The sequence below is a fragment of the Oreochromis aureus genome, linkage group 19, assembly GCF_013358895.1.
Source record: "Oreochromis aureus strain Israel breed Guangdong linkage group 19, ZZ_aureus, whole genome shotgun sequence".
Classification (NCBI taxonomy): Eukaryota; Metazoa; Chordata; class Actinopteri; order Cichliformes; family Cichlidae; genus Oreochromis; species Oreochromis aureus.
Window position 1 is genome coordinate 21,864,620 of NC_052960.1, and position 17,396 is coordinate 21,882,015.

A 17,396-nucleotide genomic window follows, 5' to 3' on the forward strand; every position below is an offset into this window, starting at 1 on the left:
TTCGGGTATGATATGCCTCTCGGTGCGTTTTTTCGTGGATGAGCGCGTTGTGTCAACATCTATCATTGTCAGCAGTAGAAAGCGTTCCTCTCAGTCCAAACACAGCTAGATATTTACGAGCTTAAACACCCATCCTCAGCTAGAGAAATCCATTTCCACTTATTGGCAAATATTTCCACTGTAGTGCGGAGCTAGAGCCAAGGAGAGAAAATAGTCTTCAGCCCGTTTAATCCTAATCATACACTATTTAATGAGCATACAGTACTGTCTGTTTATGTTAGCTTTGTCTCCGACAAGTAAGACAGCGTTGGTAATCTAGCTTGGCTGCAGTGAGACTGTGATTATTGCAAAGATTCTCCTTCTTAGTTCATTTGCATAGACCTTTGCTGCTGCACAGGAACCCTGGGGCGACTGTCTGGACAGGCAGTGTACGCTGCCAGGCTACCACGTTAGTGCATTATACAGCACACTGGTTCAGAGGTCCATTTTTTTCTTTTCAAAAACAATTCAATTGACGCTGACAGAACAATGAAGCCTCTGGATTCAGTGAGCCATTTTAAGTTGGATCGCAGAGCTCGACCTGCCAAATTGTTACCACATAATGATAACAGGTAAGTTTGTCAGCAGAAGAGGGGGGAAAATACCGCTGTGAACTTCTTAACGGCAGAGATTGTACGAAACACAATAGCTGTCAGAGAACGATGCGCAAAACAATAGGGCACTGTCAACGCCTGTGAGATGTGCAAAGAAGGGAGAGGGTTATCGAAAGCTACATGACAAAATAACATCTGTCAGTAAAGCAAAGTGGCAGCCAATCGACAGGAATAATCTCTCACACACACATACACACACACAGAGCTACACATATTCCCACAGCCATCAGAGCAGCGCTTACAAGTAATGTACTTACAGTTCTGAGGAACTGGATCTCATCCTCTCCTTCTCCACCTTCAGCCATGGCTGCAAAGGAGCCTCTTCAGACTCCGCTGGCTCCCTTCTCCTGTCGAAATTAGCATATAGCTAATCCACGGCCATACAGCGGGAGACTACCGCAGCATGTGTCACTCAAAAGCCCCTGTGCTCACGCCCCTGTGCTCGCCGCCCGGAGGAGGAGTGTGTGTCAGCATCGGTGGGCTGGAGCAACTGGGGACGGGTGCGTGGCGGGGAAACGGGGAGAAGCCGAGTCCTGTAGCGAAAGATGCTGGAGAGGGGGGGTATGTGTCTTCGACGTCACCGTCAGACCTTATTAGCACAAGCGGGAATATTCAAAAAATCGAGTCACGCGCTTTCTATCTAAAGCTATTTTCTTTCCCGACACGCATGCTAACGCGTGGGGTATAGCGCGTTTCCCCCCCACCACGGCGCACGCAAGAAATTAACGCGAGCTGCCATTTCCAGATCAGCACCATGGTCAGCACCCCACTACCCGCACAGGCTTTCAGTGTGGAGGGTCCTGCACTCACCCTGCAGAGGACGGGATTTTTATTCATTTATTTATTTATTTATTTATCGTTTTCTATTTTTTTTTTAGTTTACCGATCATTTCTAAATCTTTGAGGAAGCGTGGATATGGCTTTTGTATAGAGAATATGTCACTGCTACCGCTGAAGTGCAAACATCTTCCAAAATCAGCCCAAATCTAGAACAACGTTCCCTCATTTGCTATGATGTCGTAAGAGAGCTTTTTTTATTATTATTATTTATTTTTATAAAAAAAATAAAGGGGGGGGGGGGGGGGTTCTTGCACAACTACTACCTCACTTGTAAATTATTTATCAGATATTTGATTAACTCAATTACATATTAATGAACGCAAAGTAAGACTTGTCGCTTATAATGTGTGACAGCGGTCGTTTTGGTGACCCAAAGGTTGGTCATAAGCATAATGAAGCGCGCTCATCTCCATAACTACAGCGAATAAACACGCAGGCGCCCCAACATGATGAGATGCTGCCCTCTAGCGTCAGTGCGCCAAACTGCTAAGACCAGCTCTACATGGCGTCCTTTCACCATTCATTGCACCATATCTACTTAGTTACTTTATTCCTCATCTTATTCTTCCTGTGATGTTTTAAAAAGTATATCCGAAGGACTAAGTAATATTTCAAAGTTATGCAGAAGTATTTGTATGAGCATTAATGTAATCAATCACGACCATATTAACGCCAATTTATGTTTTTAAGGATAAACCTTAAACTCGTTGGGTAGAAATCGTTGTAGAAACAGCCCTTCTGCAGCTCTCTAGTTTTCCAACAATGCAAATCTAACTCGCAACAAATGCAAATGTCCAAATGCGCCTGTATCTCCGAAACCTCACTAACCACAACAACCCATTTAGACGATACAGGAAATGTGAGAGAGCACATCACTTTATCCAGAAGAAGGATGGCAAGCTTGCAAAACGGTAGTTAGTGGACATAGGTCCGACTCTAACCATGTTCGACCTAGGCTGTGACACTTGTTCTAATTATGTGTTTATTATCAGAATCTTGCTTAGAGCTTGTTTTGGAGCTTGGATAGAAACTTTACAAACTGGCTTTCCACAGCCATGCATGGACTTCCGTGGTCATTTATTTGCCTAGGTCCCAGACTATTTACTCTGAAAACACTTGTCTTGCTCTATCCCAGTTGTAATAGGTTAAAGCAGGCATCCTGGACAAGCCGCTTAGAATTCAATTTAATATACATTTTGAATATTCTATCTAATTTTCTACACATAGTTTTGTCATATATATAAAATTTCATTACATTTTTTTCACAGTTGGCCACCAGGTGTCACTGTTTTGTAAACATTAGTTAGGTCATTCAAAGGCCAATTGCGACGCTTTCGCATTCGCTTATTTTTCTTCAAGGTTATCCTAGAAAACAGTAGTATTTGCTGCCAAAGTTGCCATCGCTGAAGCACAGCCACACTTCATTTAGTCCCTGTCCGAAGTACACAGCGAACCCATCACATGGCCTACCTGCAAGCCGCAGCTGCACTGACTCAAAATGTGGGCTGTGGATAAACACTAAGGCACCAATCACAGAGCAGAGAGCCAGCGGCGGCTCTCCCTATTGGACTAAACGGAAGTCAATCAGGACTGTCGAGCCCAGAGAAGCAGCGGTGAGCACTCGGCACTGGCTGGCTGCACCGCAGAAGATGTGAAGAAATATTTGCCATGCCACTAAAACGGGTAAGTAACTAACTATCTTTTAGCAACTGCTTCAACCTTCAGCAGGTGCTGGTAATTGTAGCGCACTTTCAGCTTCTGGTTAACGATAATTAAACGTCACCGAAGCTCTTGAAGAAGATTCGCTTTTTTTAAAAAAAAAAAAAAATGTAATTCAAGATAATTAAAATTCTAATTTAACTAAATGTTCGCTGGTTTTCACCTGTAAGTGGGCAGCTGTAACCCGAAAGCCTTCAGGGTAGTGTAGTTATGCTGCCATCTTAACACTCGTGTTTCCTGCAAGGTGACAGTAACCCATCGGATTATGTTATCATATAAACTGCTGAGACATGAGGCGAAATGCGGAGGGCAAGCGTGTGGAAGCCGAGTGAAAGCTTGTTTTGCTTGTAAACATCTTTGCTGGCCGCCTGCTAGGGGCTCGGCGTGTGTCGTCACCTTGTGTGACACTGGCAAGGCTTTTTTTTCTTTCTTTCTTTTTTTAAATGCGGCAGCTTGTGAAATGTTGATGAACTGCGGTTTGAAAATGTTTCATCCACTTACACAACAATGGACAGGAGGATGGAGGTGGGGTTGGGGTTAGGAGCTTTCTTCTTAAATGCATGATTGCTGGATTGTGTCCAGCTTTTAATGTGACATTGAAATATGGAAGCTTCCTGTTTGTGAAAGGACTGTTGTGATGTAGCATACCCTAGCAGTGCACTGTCTTGGATTAAAGGCTTTCATTTAGTTAATTCTTCATCCTAAAGAAGAAAACAAAAAGTCTGGTATGTGGCGGTAATGCATGTCTTTAGCAGGACAGGTATGTTACTTGAACATAAACTGTCTATCCAAAGGCAGATTTATCACTCTGTGCTACTTTCTTTCTGACAGAATCTGGACAGACCAAATGATGAATAGCCAGAGATCCTCCTCTGCAGTCCGAGCTGAGTCCATCCGCATACTCACAGTGCTTGAGTGATTAATATGGCACCCATCATGGAGGGCACCCACACTGTATTGCTTCTGTATGCACCCATCCGTGAGCTAAGCAACATCAGCCTTTATTTCCCCAAGAGGCGGGCCCCAAGTTTCGAGTACAAGAGCCGCGCCCCTCGTTCAGACAAGGCTGGTAATGACCGTGACCGGGGAAAGGAGGATCTTGCAGTGTCCAAACAAAGAGGCCAGTCTTCTGACTTTCCAGGCGAACTGCTCACCTCCCAGCAGGCAACAAAGAAAGCAGTTGCAGAGCTCTGCTGGCTGGTGGCGGAGCACCACCAGTTGCTGGCGCAGTTGTTATCACTGTGTAGGGATTGCAGGAACAAAGTCAGGATGGGTAACCAGGATGGGAAGCTCCAGGAGTACATGGAGGGTCAAGACGTTCATCTGGGCGGTCAGGTTCTCAGCAGCAGCATCTACTCCCTCAATCAGTCTCCAGAGCAGAAGCGAGGTGTGCCTAAAAGTAAAAAGATGAAGAAGTTAGGGGGGAAGAAGCTTGACAGCGCGGAGAATTTCCTGCACAGTAAGATAAAAAAGAAAACTCAAGGTGGAGAGCCGTGTCTTGAGCCTCCAACTGAGAAAAGTTTGGCTGTATGTGCGGATTTGGAAGTGGAGCGGATGCCAGGTACCAAGGCTTCTGGCCATGTGTCTGAGAGCCCAGTCGTCGGCTCTTGTGTCTGTCCTGTCAGTAACCCCATCCTGCCAATGGAGGAACCCTTCCAGATCACCCGTGAGGGCTGGGACTTCATGGAGGACAATCGTACATTTGACCCCGACATAGATTTTTGTTTCTCAGAGTGTGATGGCGAACTGGGTTACCAGTCATCTTCTTGCAGCCTAATGGAGGGTCTGACCCGGCGAGAAAGTGGAAGTAACCTTAGGCCGCTTAAAAGATTCGATTCTCCAGTTGACATGGTAGTTGAGGATGCATCAGCAATCAAGTCAGCTCAACAGCTTTATAGTGAAATCAACCAGAGGAATGCTGGAGTCAGGGTTGTTGCCAGAGTGCAGGATGTAGAAGGGAGGGTGCAACATGTTAGTCACACAAGTCCAGACAGGGCTGTGCCACACCCTGAATCTAGCAAAGGCCAACAAGACTATAAAGAGTGGAGAGGGCCGAACAGGGTCAGAGGGGAAAAGTCATGTAACAAACTGTCTGAGGGGCTACGACTGCCCCTGTACAACACCACTGAGCCCTTGCCCAAATCCCACAAAAATAGCCCCTCTTCCCCTTCCCTCGCTGGGGTGTTCAGCACATCTTTCCCAGCCTCCAACAGCCTCCAGAGCATGTCCCCAGTCCTGTCCCCTCTGTCTTCCAAACAGGAAAGCCCGCAACTCAATCACCGCATTGTACTCCTTTCAGATAAGGACACTGACCCTGATCAAGACAGCTCCAGTAACACAGATGAACCCAAAATCTTCTCTGAGATCATAGACAAAAATGGCAATAAACGGACCGTCACTCGGCTGGATCTGAACCTCAGCAGGCCGCCAAGCAACTGCAAATGGAACTCCTCCAGCAATTCCACAACAACAGGTGAGCTGTCAGAAATCAAGCATTTAACACAGCGATTCATGCTCAAACACCCTGCCTTGATGCAAATGCTTTTACTCTCTCAGTAGTTTAAAACCATTTTTTGTTAGAAGATGCCCTTCGACTGGCACTGCAGACGCTAGATTTCAAAGAGCAGAACAACAAAAAGACACCTTGAAAGGGATTCTTTGTGTATCTGTGGGTGTCACATACGGTGCCTGAGATGTATGCCGAGTTAATCTGCAACATTGTAACTGACAAACATCTTCCACACACAGAGATGTATTTTGCTGTTGTAATTCTAATAAACTAGTCAGGCCAGGCTCTCTTAGTCCTCTTAGTTTGTGACTGCTGGGTTCTGCTTTGGGATTTGATGTGTGGCCACAAATTAAAAACTCCCCAACAGAGTTGCACAAGGGGCAAGCTGGGCCCGAGAATAGTTTCACTAATGATCTATTTTAACTCTCTCAGCACTGCGGGGAAGATTAGTAAGAGTCTCCTGGATCAAAGGCATAAAGTTGACACAGAGTTCAACCTGAGCAGAGTTCTCATGAGTGTAGTAGTAACTCAAGCATTGCCAATTTGGATCAGGGATTCAGCAGGCAGGAAGAAAACAGAATGGATTAGAATTTCCTTATTTGTACATCTCATTTCCTCCTGTAATAATCTGTCTTCTTGTATGAGATTCTGACAATGACGGAAATAATGGGATTGAAAACCCACGGCGTTCCCTGTGTAATCTTTGCAAAGCCATACATGGAATAAGCTGAGTTCAATGATGTCAGTGTGACTTTTCCTCACTGATGACGATTTTCCTCTCTCTCTTCTCCCAGCCTGTGTTTAGCTCTGTGGTCATGCTATTCTGTCACCGTTTACCCTCAGTGTGGGTTTCAGCTTTACCTGCTTTTACTGGAACCACCCCAGACTGCACGATCCAAGTTTATGCTGCTTTCAGTGAGGCTGTCTTATTAAATTTAGTATCTCTGTAACATGGTTAAAGATCCCATTCAAAATCCTCACTCTAATCTCCAAAAGCAAACAGATGGCCTTCCATTGATTATTTAATGCACTCGTGGACTGCAGGCAATATTTAGCTATTTTTATGTCTGTCTATGCAGCTACTTTCCCCACACTTCAGCGACAGTGCTGAATATTTTTTTAAGGAACTTGGGGTCTTTGAGTTACATCACACACAGGCCGACACGCACTTGTCAACAATGCTCATCTCGGTGGCTGATGGGAGAAAAGAGATGAGCTGGAGCCAAACTAAGGGGCAGATAGAGAAATAAATAGTCCAGAATAGCTCATGTGGAAGTGATCAGGATCAACACCCAGTGAAAGGAAGTTGTTTTATGTGCTTCCCTACATAGCCACAATATAAAATGTATGAAATTTGACTGCCGTTATTTTTCTTTTTCTCCTGATCGGTTTTTATATTTCAAGCAGGTTTCCAAAGAAATATTAAAACCAAGACCTTGCATCATACTGTCCACATGCTCCACAAGTCCCAAAGCAAAGGCTTTAATTTTAAATGAATTCCCTCTGCTGTTTACTCGATTGCCCTTTTGATAACTGAATACACTTTAGATGTTAACGCAGATAAATGAACATCACAGGGAACAGCCAAAAGGAGCTAAGTGGGTCAGTGTGGAGCCTGGACCTTCATGGTTTGCAAATGTCGAACTAATTATGATCTGGGCTCTTTAATCTGGCCTCTCTTATTGATGCTTTTGTGCTTATTAATGAGTGTGATCATGCGGCCGGTAATTTTAAAGTGACACATTCTATTGTTTACTTTATGTGCTAATGTTCATGCCCTGCAGTTTGGCTAATGTAATGCCTAATGCATTTACTAAGGTGCAAATTTGCTTTTCTCTGTGTTATCTTGGTGTTGACGTACACCTCTCAGTATTTTAAAAAGTACAATCAGCCCTGAAACAATTTTGAAGATTCAGAAGAAAGTAATCTTTGGCTAGCTTAGCTGCAAACCTTGTCTGTCTGTGATTGGTTGCTGAGGTGGTTTGTAGAGCTTCTGCACTGCATCTGGGCAGAAATGATGAATGGTGAGCTGAGCTTGGACAGTGATTTAAGTCTGCATAGAGCTGAGTGTAACTGCACCTCCAGTCACATCTCAAATATTTATGTGATCCATTTCTTGTTATGGGAGTATTGCTAATACATGATTATTTTTGAAGAAGCAGCTTTCAGGCTGCTTGGGGATTAATCTCTCTTAGACTTTCTCTGTACCCCACTCCCATCTTCAGTTCCCTTCCTCAATTCCTGTGACATATGGCAGCCAATACCATAATCAGATTACCCAGTACGTTTTAGCAAGGTCATATGAAACTGATGGCTGTCATTCAACTCGGCATGCATGACCATGCAGCATTGTTCCATCCAATGAGGACAAGGGCCAGCTGTATTCAGATAATGAAGTCTTCCTTGCACAGTTACTTCAAGCTGCATACCACATACAGGGAATCTGGGCACAAAGTTCTGTCTTATAAATTATAACTTGTCTGCTTTAATAAATGACTAGCCCACGCTAACAAACATTAGCTATGCTCAATCTAAATGCTTCTTGTTGCTTTTTACCATGTGAAGCTCTAAATGTCTTCCTCCTCAGTGTTTCTACTATTTTAAAACCAAGACTCGCTGGTGGGAGTTAACCAAATTCCCCATCTCCCAATTAGTGGCTTGCCAGGCACAATGGAAAAACACCCAGCTTCAGCAGAGCAATTACTGCATTTCAGTTGTGCAGTGCATGTCTCTGAGCATTGTGTCATGCTACATTTCTGCTTCAGCTCTAAGGCAGGACACTGCAGTAGTCCTCCCAGAGTTTTTAGCTTGTGGCCGTCTTTATGGTCTCTAACGCTGCCCAACCAATCAATCAGACATCCTGATGGCCATGTCCCGCCAATAGCCCGTGTAGAGGGGAGAAAAATGACCGCGATGGGCAGAAAAGAGACTGGGTGATTTAAGAATCGTGAATTTTTCATGATTTATATAAAAGCCAATGATTCTCCTTCTTGGCTGAAAGTGATTGATGGGGGTGGAGGCTGCCAGATGTACTCACCATGCCATATGGCCCAGTTCTTTTTACTATGAATGATAAGGTTATAGACTTTAGTGGATAAAATAGGGCACACTGACCAAATCTGTTTTGAGCCTTAAATCAGAATGTGAATTTGAGCTGTTGTGGGCAGATGGAGTATCTGACTGATCTAATGTCGTTCATTTAAGGCTTTTTAAAATGTGATTTTTAGGGCTTTTTTGTCTGTTCTGGAGTGCTCAATGCAGCTTTCACAGTACTATCTCTTACCACCGGATGAACAGTTGACGGAGTGACTGGCAGATAAATCCATCAACCCTGACAACAGCATCCACCTGTCAGGTTCGGACATAAGATTGTCTCTGAGCCACACCAAGCACACACTTATTGCTAAAATCAGAATGCTTACATAACCACAGAAACGTCTTGTCTAGCATTTGCTCACTTGCACAATATGATTTTCATCTTCAAATTGCTGCTCTCAGCAGGTCGGTCGTCCACACCTTTGTGCTTTTTCTTCAGAAAACTCTGATGGTGTCAATTCAAGTCTTTGCATTCAGACTTTTTGCTGTGTGTATATTTGGTGCACTTATGTTGTCTTACGCTTGGGATTATCCAGTTTAGTGCATTATTTATGTCAAATTTCATGTGAGCCAGCAGACACAACACACACACACTCCCATCTGCAGCCTGTGTTCACTCAGTTATGGACACTGATTCAGTCTTGGCTTTTAGAGCAGCGGGGAAGGAGATTAAATGTAATAAGTGGGCAGTTTTCCTCAGGGATGGTAAACTGTGTGCATGCATGCTAGCAGTATATCAACTCCCCAATTATTAAATGCTGCGCCTTCATTACCTAATGCATCTAAGAGTCCTGCATCAGTATTTGTGTGTAGTTTTTCTTTGCAGTGTCTGTGCGTTTATTCATATTGTATTTATGGCATACATCAGTGGCATTGGAGCTCCACTGTAGTGTGTCTGCTGGCAGGGAGACAGATGTGTTCTTTCCTCTTCCTGTACAGATGGTAGCAGTGTCGGCCACCTTTACAAATATTGAAATCAAACACTTGTTGGCTGTCAACCAGGTGAAGAATAACAGTAAACATGGAAGTGTTCAATGTTGTTTCATGGTTAAAAAAAAAAAATATTTTTGGAAACGTGGAGGAATGTAGCAAAAAAAAAAAGTGATGATGTTTGTGTGTGTTGCAGGTGGATAGCATTCTGTCCGTTAAACCCTTGTCTATGAAGCAGTAATTATGGGGAGAGCTGGTTTTCATCAGTAGTTTCTTTCCTTGGCTCAGACTGGACTTAAGTCTGCATTTGGAAGCATCCCAGCCCACAGTCAGCAGTTCCCACTGCGGGACCATGCAGTGCAGCATTATCATAATGAAAAGTTATTAATCTAATCCTACTCAACCCCCCCCACTGCTCTCAGTCCAGTTGGTGGGACTGCAGGCATCGCTGCTGTCTCATAATGAATGATTGTGTGTCAGCCCTTTCATATTTCAACGAGGCCTCCCATTTAGTTTTTATGTGTGGTCTCTAATAACTAAGTTTTAAAACTTTGGGGGTCTTTTCCAGGGGACTTCCAAGTTCTTGGAAATGAGTGCTGTATGTTCTCTTCAAGGTTACTTATCACATACACGAGATAGGGGATGTATTGCTTCCTGCTGGATAGGAATTGACATATATTTCTCACTGCAGACCTCATAATTCTGCCCATGCAGGTCAAGGTGTTGTCTTACAGCTGAAGGAAATTGAGGTCACCAAGATCTATACCCTCCCCCTCTCTGTGTTCTCTCCTTCTCTCTTTTATTCTGGTCCTGCCTTGTGTGTATATATATTTTTCCTCTCTTTTAGTTTGCTTGATCAACTCCCTTGAGGTAGTGAATTCATGCATCAAGGCATGATATATCATGTTTCTGTGCACTTGGTAAGAACATGACACTGGGGTTTTGTTTTGTTTTTTTTATTCTGTGTTGGCACTCTCTGCACCAGCTTGGTTCCTATAGTCAGTACTGAGGTCTGCAGGCTGCTGCTGATTCTGTGTGTGCAGTGTGCCTCTGAGCAGCAAATATTGTCAGCTGGTTTGAAATGCACACAACACTGCACAGAGATGCTGAGTTCCTGCCTGCATTTTAAAATATATTTTGTCGATCTGTTTCTCCATGATCTCATTGTACTGCACAGTCAGCAGAGGGCAGTCTTCCCCAGGTCTTTTATTCTCGCTCCATCAGGTCCTTAGGATGACTGAACACACCAGTTTTACACTAATCACACCTACCCACAACTGACTCCACTGCTGCAGTACAGTAGGAATGCTGACTGATCTAATGTTGTGTCTGCTGCAGGGAATATGCTGTGAATGCAGATTAATATTAGTCAGTATAGGCTACTCGATTTCTCTAGCCTTTCTCGTAATTGGATCAGTGTAGTTTTCTGGTGGTGTTGTTGGTGGAGACTGGGCTAAGTGTTGATTTAAAATAGCTGTGTACCCTCCAGCCTGCACTTTAGAGGGTCTCACTTGTTGTCTCTTTGATGCTAAGAGATTTCGATGCCTGCTTCCTACCTCTCGTCACTGCTGTTTCCCTGAAGGTTACACAGGAAAACAGTCGGTGCTTCTTATTTACCCATCACACATGCGACTGCGCTTGTTTTTCCAATTAATTTGCGGCACGATGTCTTACACAGCTGCAACCATTAACAAAGCCCTGTGGCCGCATGCTTCTTTGTGTCTTCATAGAAGAGTCCCTCTTGCGTCAGGATGATATTTGGACGCTGGATGGCGATGACTCTCAAGAGACCCCTTCACGTGTTCCACGGCCTGATCACCTGGATTTCCTACGCATCACACCTCCCGAGGATGACATTATTGGGGATACTCCATATTATCCCAAGCTGGAATGCACGGTGAGATTTTTTTTTTTTTTTTTTTTTTTTATAAGCATTTGCACATATTTGACTATCACGCATAAACTGGCAACTGTGTATATGTTATCCAATATGTGCCAGTATTGGTATTGGTGTAATATTTCAGTACAGATGATATCGATATTGTCATCTAACATCCGGATCATGAATCCCTACAAATGGGAAATGGATCCAAATTTGTATTAGAACATTTCTTTATTCATTTCTTACAGAACCTAACAAAGAAAAAGATGCTTGAAGTCATTTAGAAATAGTTCCATTGCACAGTTTGTCCCGCAGAGCTGCTCCATCATCTAAAATACTCCCAGCATTATGTTTGCAGCACATGCATGCAGATGCAGATGGTGTTGCAGAGTGTAGCAGTGCTTTCACAAACCAGTTTTGCAAACACATTGCTGTAAAGTTAAACAAATTCCTTTTTTTGTAAAATGCAGCCAAATATCCGTATGAGGTGATGCTGGGCTTTTTGGCTGCTGTTGGTGTATTGTGCCATTTATCAATGTCAGTGGCTGAAAAGTTGAAAATTGTTTATTTATGTTTTATTATGAAAAAACATCTCTAATGAGCCTATCATTTTCAGGCTTCAGTAGAGCTCTAATATACTTGGCAACTTCAAAAAAATCCAGTTTCACACTTGACTGTTTCCACACCCAGAACAATGTTCCCCAGCAGTTACCCCCCCAACCCACCGGGGACTCATGGGGATTTGTGTCTACTCTGGCATCTAACCATCTGATCATGAATCCTTAGAAATGGGTCATGAATCCTAATCTGTAGACTACAGTTCTAAACCAAAGCTAAGTGGGAATCCTTCCACTTGAAACTCTCACATTCAGAGGAATGAATGTGACTTTCAATTTCAGCCTTGGTATGCTCTTATATGTTCATGCTTTTTAAGGTAATTGGTGATATTTTCCCATTAAAGAGAAATGGCAACACAAATTATTTTCCTGAGCATGTGATTTATATAATCCTGTTGAATAGAATGCGTCTGAACATTATATGTAAAACCTCTGGAGTACTTGAAGTGCTCCAGATCAGAGACATTCCTGTGGGAGATTATCTGGGTGCGGTTTTAGGTGGGTAGTGTATCAGGTCAAGACATGCATTGTTTACTAATACACCATAACAGATCTGGCTGTGAGCATAATCAGATGGCATACCAGTGTAAGGGCACGTTGCATATAATTAGGTCCTGTGTGTTGTTTTGAGAGTGACAGCATTATGTGTGGCGTGGCATTGTTGTTTGTTTTATGGTATTAGAAAAACGCACCTCAGCTGTGCATAGTGTCTTTTAGTGTGTGTACAGGTGAAAACACAAAGGCAGGGAGGCAGGGACCCCACCCAGTTATGTGAATGGGGAAAAGTATTTTTATCTGTAGCATTTACATGATATTCGGCCTGTAACCACATATCAGATCGCATCACATTGTCTGTCATTGGGGCTCTTTCTAGCACAACCAACCCGAGCAGCCTACTGTGGGGTGAAATGCCACTACTCTTACATAAAATAATGCCTCAACCACAGAAGTCATCACTGTTTGTGCTTTTCATGGCACAGTGCTCTACAATTTACAACGTTACTTTGTCTACAAACAGTTTCTTGCACATATAGATAAACAAGAGAGAGAAAGTCCAGTAGTCTGAAGGAATGCAGGAAGGGTGACCTGTGGTTGCTAAGGAAACAGCAATTTGAACTTTCTACCCCACCACCTGCTGACCTTTATCCAAACCCTATAGAGCATTTCAGACCAGTTTTATGCTAACCAACATAGATAGTTCAAAGCCCAGAAAGTTATTTATATGTCCTGTTTTCATCTTTTTCTACCTTATCACATATTATTAATGGAATGCTAGCATTGCCTTGCAGCTAGCACCTTAGTTTTTAAAAACCTCTTTAGAAACAGTGTTAACAAAGCTAATATTCCAGTTTGGATCTAAATTGTCAGCACTCAGTACACACAGTGTGGTCATGCTCACACTTAAGGTAGGTGAATAAAATCGCATTGCTTTCTTGTCGAATTCAGTCCCGTTCATAAGCTGCTAATCATGTTAGCATATTAGCATACTGGAGCTGGAAGTGGTCATGCTGACTAATCACATCTTTAGCACTTTGCTGCTGTAGTTCACTGCTTAATAGTGTAATCCTAGCTGGACCTCTGCTTCTCTGTACCTGACCACACAGTGACTGTGTTTTCTGCCTTATCTCACAAGCCATAAGGAAGTGAGCATGGGTAATCAGACACCTGTAGAGCAAGGCACTCCTCCCAGTAAGGGAGGGGCCTGAAGGAAGGCATTCCCAGACTGGGTAGAGCAGTGAAGTCTGACAGCGTTTTCTCACACGGCAGCACGCACAAGTTTTTTTTTGTGTGTGTGAACTGGGACAGATCCACGGAAAAGAAGACAGCCTCAGCTTGGAAACGTATTTCAAGTCACAGGTTTGGGATTGTACACCAGAGACTTATGTCCTGTGGCTTTATGGGAAAATACCTCCCGACTCGCTGAACACTAGGAAATGCTATTGTGAAAGGCAGGTGAACAGTTTTCTCCTGCTGTCCCAGGGAGATTACAGCGGGACATGCTTCCAGCCACTGAACAGATTGACTTCACTTGCAGCGTCATGGGAATCTCACTCGCAAGGGGGAGACTTGGCTGTACCTCTGAAAACAAAGGCGGTAGAAGTCTTTATGTGAAAATAATAAAGTCTACCACATGGAACCTGTGAGTGTGTCACTAAACAGGATTACAGGATAGTTTTTGTTATTGGCACCCTCCAGGAGAAGGTAAGAGGAGCTGTGGAGTTTTGTCCACACAAAGCCCTTTTGTTCCCAGCCAACGGCAGAGGTGGAATAGGAGCAGCTTGGCTAACTAGAGGTGGGGTGACAAACTTTTTCTGTGTGACATTTTAAATGGACAGTTTGCTGGAGCATCTACTTGTGTTGGTTTGCATCTGCTCTTAGTTGGAGTAACAAAAATGGACAGCGCAAGTAGTGACTTATTTGAACAGGGCAAACAGCCCAGTCTCCGAGGTGTCTTGAGCAATTTCTTCACACGGGATCGCTCAACCTCTTCGGATGTGGAGTGTGCCGTGCTGGTCTCATTTAAAGAGCTTCCAGATGGAGAGACGTATGACGCTGATGACAGTCAATCTGTTAACACTGAGAACAAACTCCAAGGGAGGGAGGATTCGGCTCAGGGTGATGTGACTGCTACCGGTCGTACAGTGCAAAAGGTCGAATCGTCAATCAGCGACTCTGGCGAACAGGTTAAAGTAGCAGCTGAAGCCCCGCTTGACCCAGATTTGGTCCAGGTCACTAGGGTGGAAACGCATAGTGACAATGAAAATGAGGACGAGGAAGCGACCCACGAGGCCAAGAAGTCTGCTCTATCAGAGGACGACGGTAAAAAAGTAGACCAAGAGGACCGAGATGCCAGTGAAGCAGCGCTACAAGTGCCCATGTTTAGAACACACAAACTTACAGAGAGATCCCGCGTAGAGGCTATGTTATATTCCAGCAGGTTTGCTGGCAGAAGTATCTCTAAGACTGTTCAGCTTTCTTCAATTTCCAAACGGAGAACTGGCCACGCTCCCAAGGAAAGTACTCCCACAGTGTCTGAGAGTGCAGAACCATTGGTTGCTGGAGATGTGGGAACAGGTGAGAGTGAGGAGTATGATGGAATAGATTGCTCTGAACCAGTTCCCTCAATTATCTCTGGGAATCAGTCTGTGGAAACTGCAGACAGTGATGCTAATGTGACTTCTCCTACAAAACAGACGGACGGTACACAAAAGGAAGAACCAGCTGAGCAAACGGATGAACTTCGTTCTAGCCAGATATCTTCCTCTGTTCCCTCCAGCCCTGAGACTCATAAAGCCTCAGACCCAACGTCATCTCCAGAGGAGCAGTCAGACACTGGCTTTAAGAAACCCTTGTCACCGTCTTCTCCATCTAAAAAGACTAAAAGTGACAGCCAGGCAGTTTCTGGTCCAGATGCTAAGCTCACAAAAACTCCTAAGACCAGCACATTATCGGCTTCGTCCACCTCATCTCCATCCAGGGGTGCAGAAATCTCTTCACCCCCGTCCTTTCAGATGCCTGCTCTATTCAGTGGTTTGCGGGTGCTGAAGAAAGGAGGAGTAGGGGAAGATAGGGAGGTTGTGTCAGAGATCAAGCAGAGGGAGAAGGATTCTGAGCTGGCTCTGCTTAACCTCAAGAAGTCTGTGAACAAAGCCAAGCTCTTCCCCGAACAGAAGACAGGCTCTCCTATGAAGAAACACACTGAACCTAAATCTATTACAGAAACTAAAAGCACCGTAGTGGGACAACTCAGTCATCTGCTTAAGCTGGACAACGATGACCCAAAAAACTCAGTTAATGGGCAGGAGGGAGATTCTTCAGGAAGCAAAAAAGAGTCTGCAGAAGGAGAAGTTGTTTCAGGAGCGAAAACTCCAGAGACTCCGGCTTCCACTCCTGAGCGAAAGACGACCTCAGACATGGCCTACGAAACCTTCAAAAACCTCCTCGGGCCCAAGACCACCAAAAAGGAGAAGACAGAAGCTGTAGATCTGGAGGCAGTGAAAAAGAAATTAAAAAACGATAAGGAAAATCTGAGGTCGATATTTGAGAGAACCACCAAATCTCCTAGCAAGGAGGTTAAAAGTCCCAAAGAAGCCATTGTATGTAATCACTGCACCATATATAATGTTGAATTAGTCTTATTGAATTAGTCTAATTAGTCATTTTATAAAGACATGGAATAAAGTTTTAAGACTTTATTCCATGTCTTTATAATAAATACATAGCTTAAAGTTTTTTTTGTTTGTTTGTTTTCTTTCCATAGACAGAAGTCACGTCTCCTACAGACAGTGAGGACCGGACTCCAGGGCGTCTTCAGGCTGTGTGGCCACCACCCAAACCCAAGGATGAAGAAGAGAAGGTGGGGCTCAAGTACACCGAGGCAGGTAAGAACCACAAGCTTGTAGGCTTAGGCGGTGCTGCCTGTATTTACACCTAAGAGCAGGAATGCTGACTAAGAGTCACACCAGCCAAGCTTACACCAACAGGCCTCACGTTGATTAGCCTTGTAAATGAAAGCTACTAGCCACAGAATCTGTGAGTTAATGTTCAACTTTTAAAACCCAGAAACAAATACAGCAGCCCTGTCATCTAACCCTCGAATGATCACACTTTACGTGTCTGAGATAAAAGCAATAGTGTCGGTGTGTAAGACCTTTAATTCTATCTAAGAGCACTATGAGGCTGTGTCTGCACCTTAATGATGCCGTTTTTGTTATTACCACAGGGCACCATGTGTGGCTCAAAGTGGGGTGAAAAACAAAGATTGGCCTGGCAACTTGCCATGTTTAGCCTGATGTGTTCTTTAAAAGGTGCAATGACACACACATAAGTTAAAGGCGCACAAAGGTGATTAAATTACAGCCTAAAGTTAAATCACAGCAGCAGTGCAACAGATGTTGGGTGTTCCCCGTGGTGTAGCTTCATCCCAGAAAATAGATTCAGACTAGCTAAAATGGATTATTCCAGTGCAGTGATCTGGGTCCCGTGTTCCAGCTTTGCTTTTGTCAAATACAGTAGTGTGTGTGGAATTTAAGAAGCAGAGCAAAGTCCAGGCTATAAGCCATGTAGACCATATAAACCGTGCATGCAATCAGATATCTTTAAAGTATTTGTTAATTTACGGATTACAGACGCTGGATGTGAAGTCTTTA

General features: G+C 43.9%; 1 protein-coding gene across 1 annotated transcript in view; it reads left to right on the plus strand.

Moving 5' to 3' along the window:
* Positions 1-3,093: 3,093 nt before the first annotated feature.
* The window catches only part of LOC116322305 (formin-1-like), a 50,684-nt gene continuing 36,381 nt past the window's right edge, over positions 3,094-17,396 (plus strand). The window contains exons 1-4 of the mRNA XM_039603313.1: positions 3,094-3,176; positions 4,044-5,685; positions 11,478-11,644; positions 16,508-16,628. Coding sequence (XP_039459247.1) covers positions 4,137-5,685; positions 11,478-11,644; positions 16,508-16,628 — 1,837 coding nt within the window. The 5' untranslated portion in view covers positions 3,094-3,176; positions 4,044-4,136. The remainder of the gene's footprint in view (positions 3,177-4,043; positions 5,686-11,477; positions 11,645-16,507; positions 16,629-17,396) is intronic.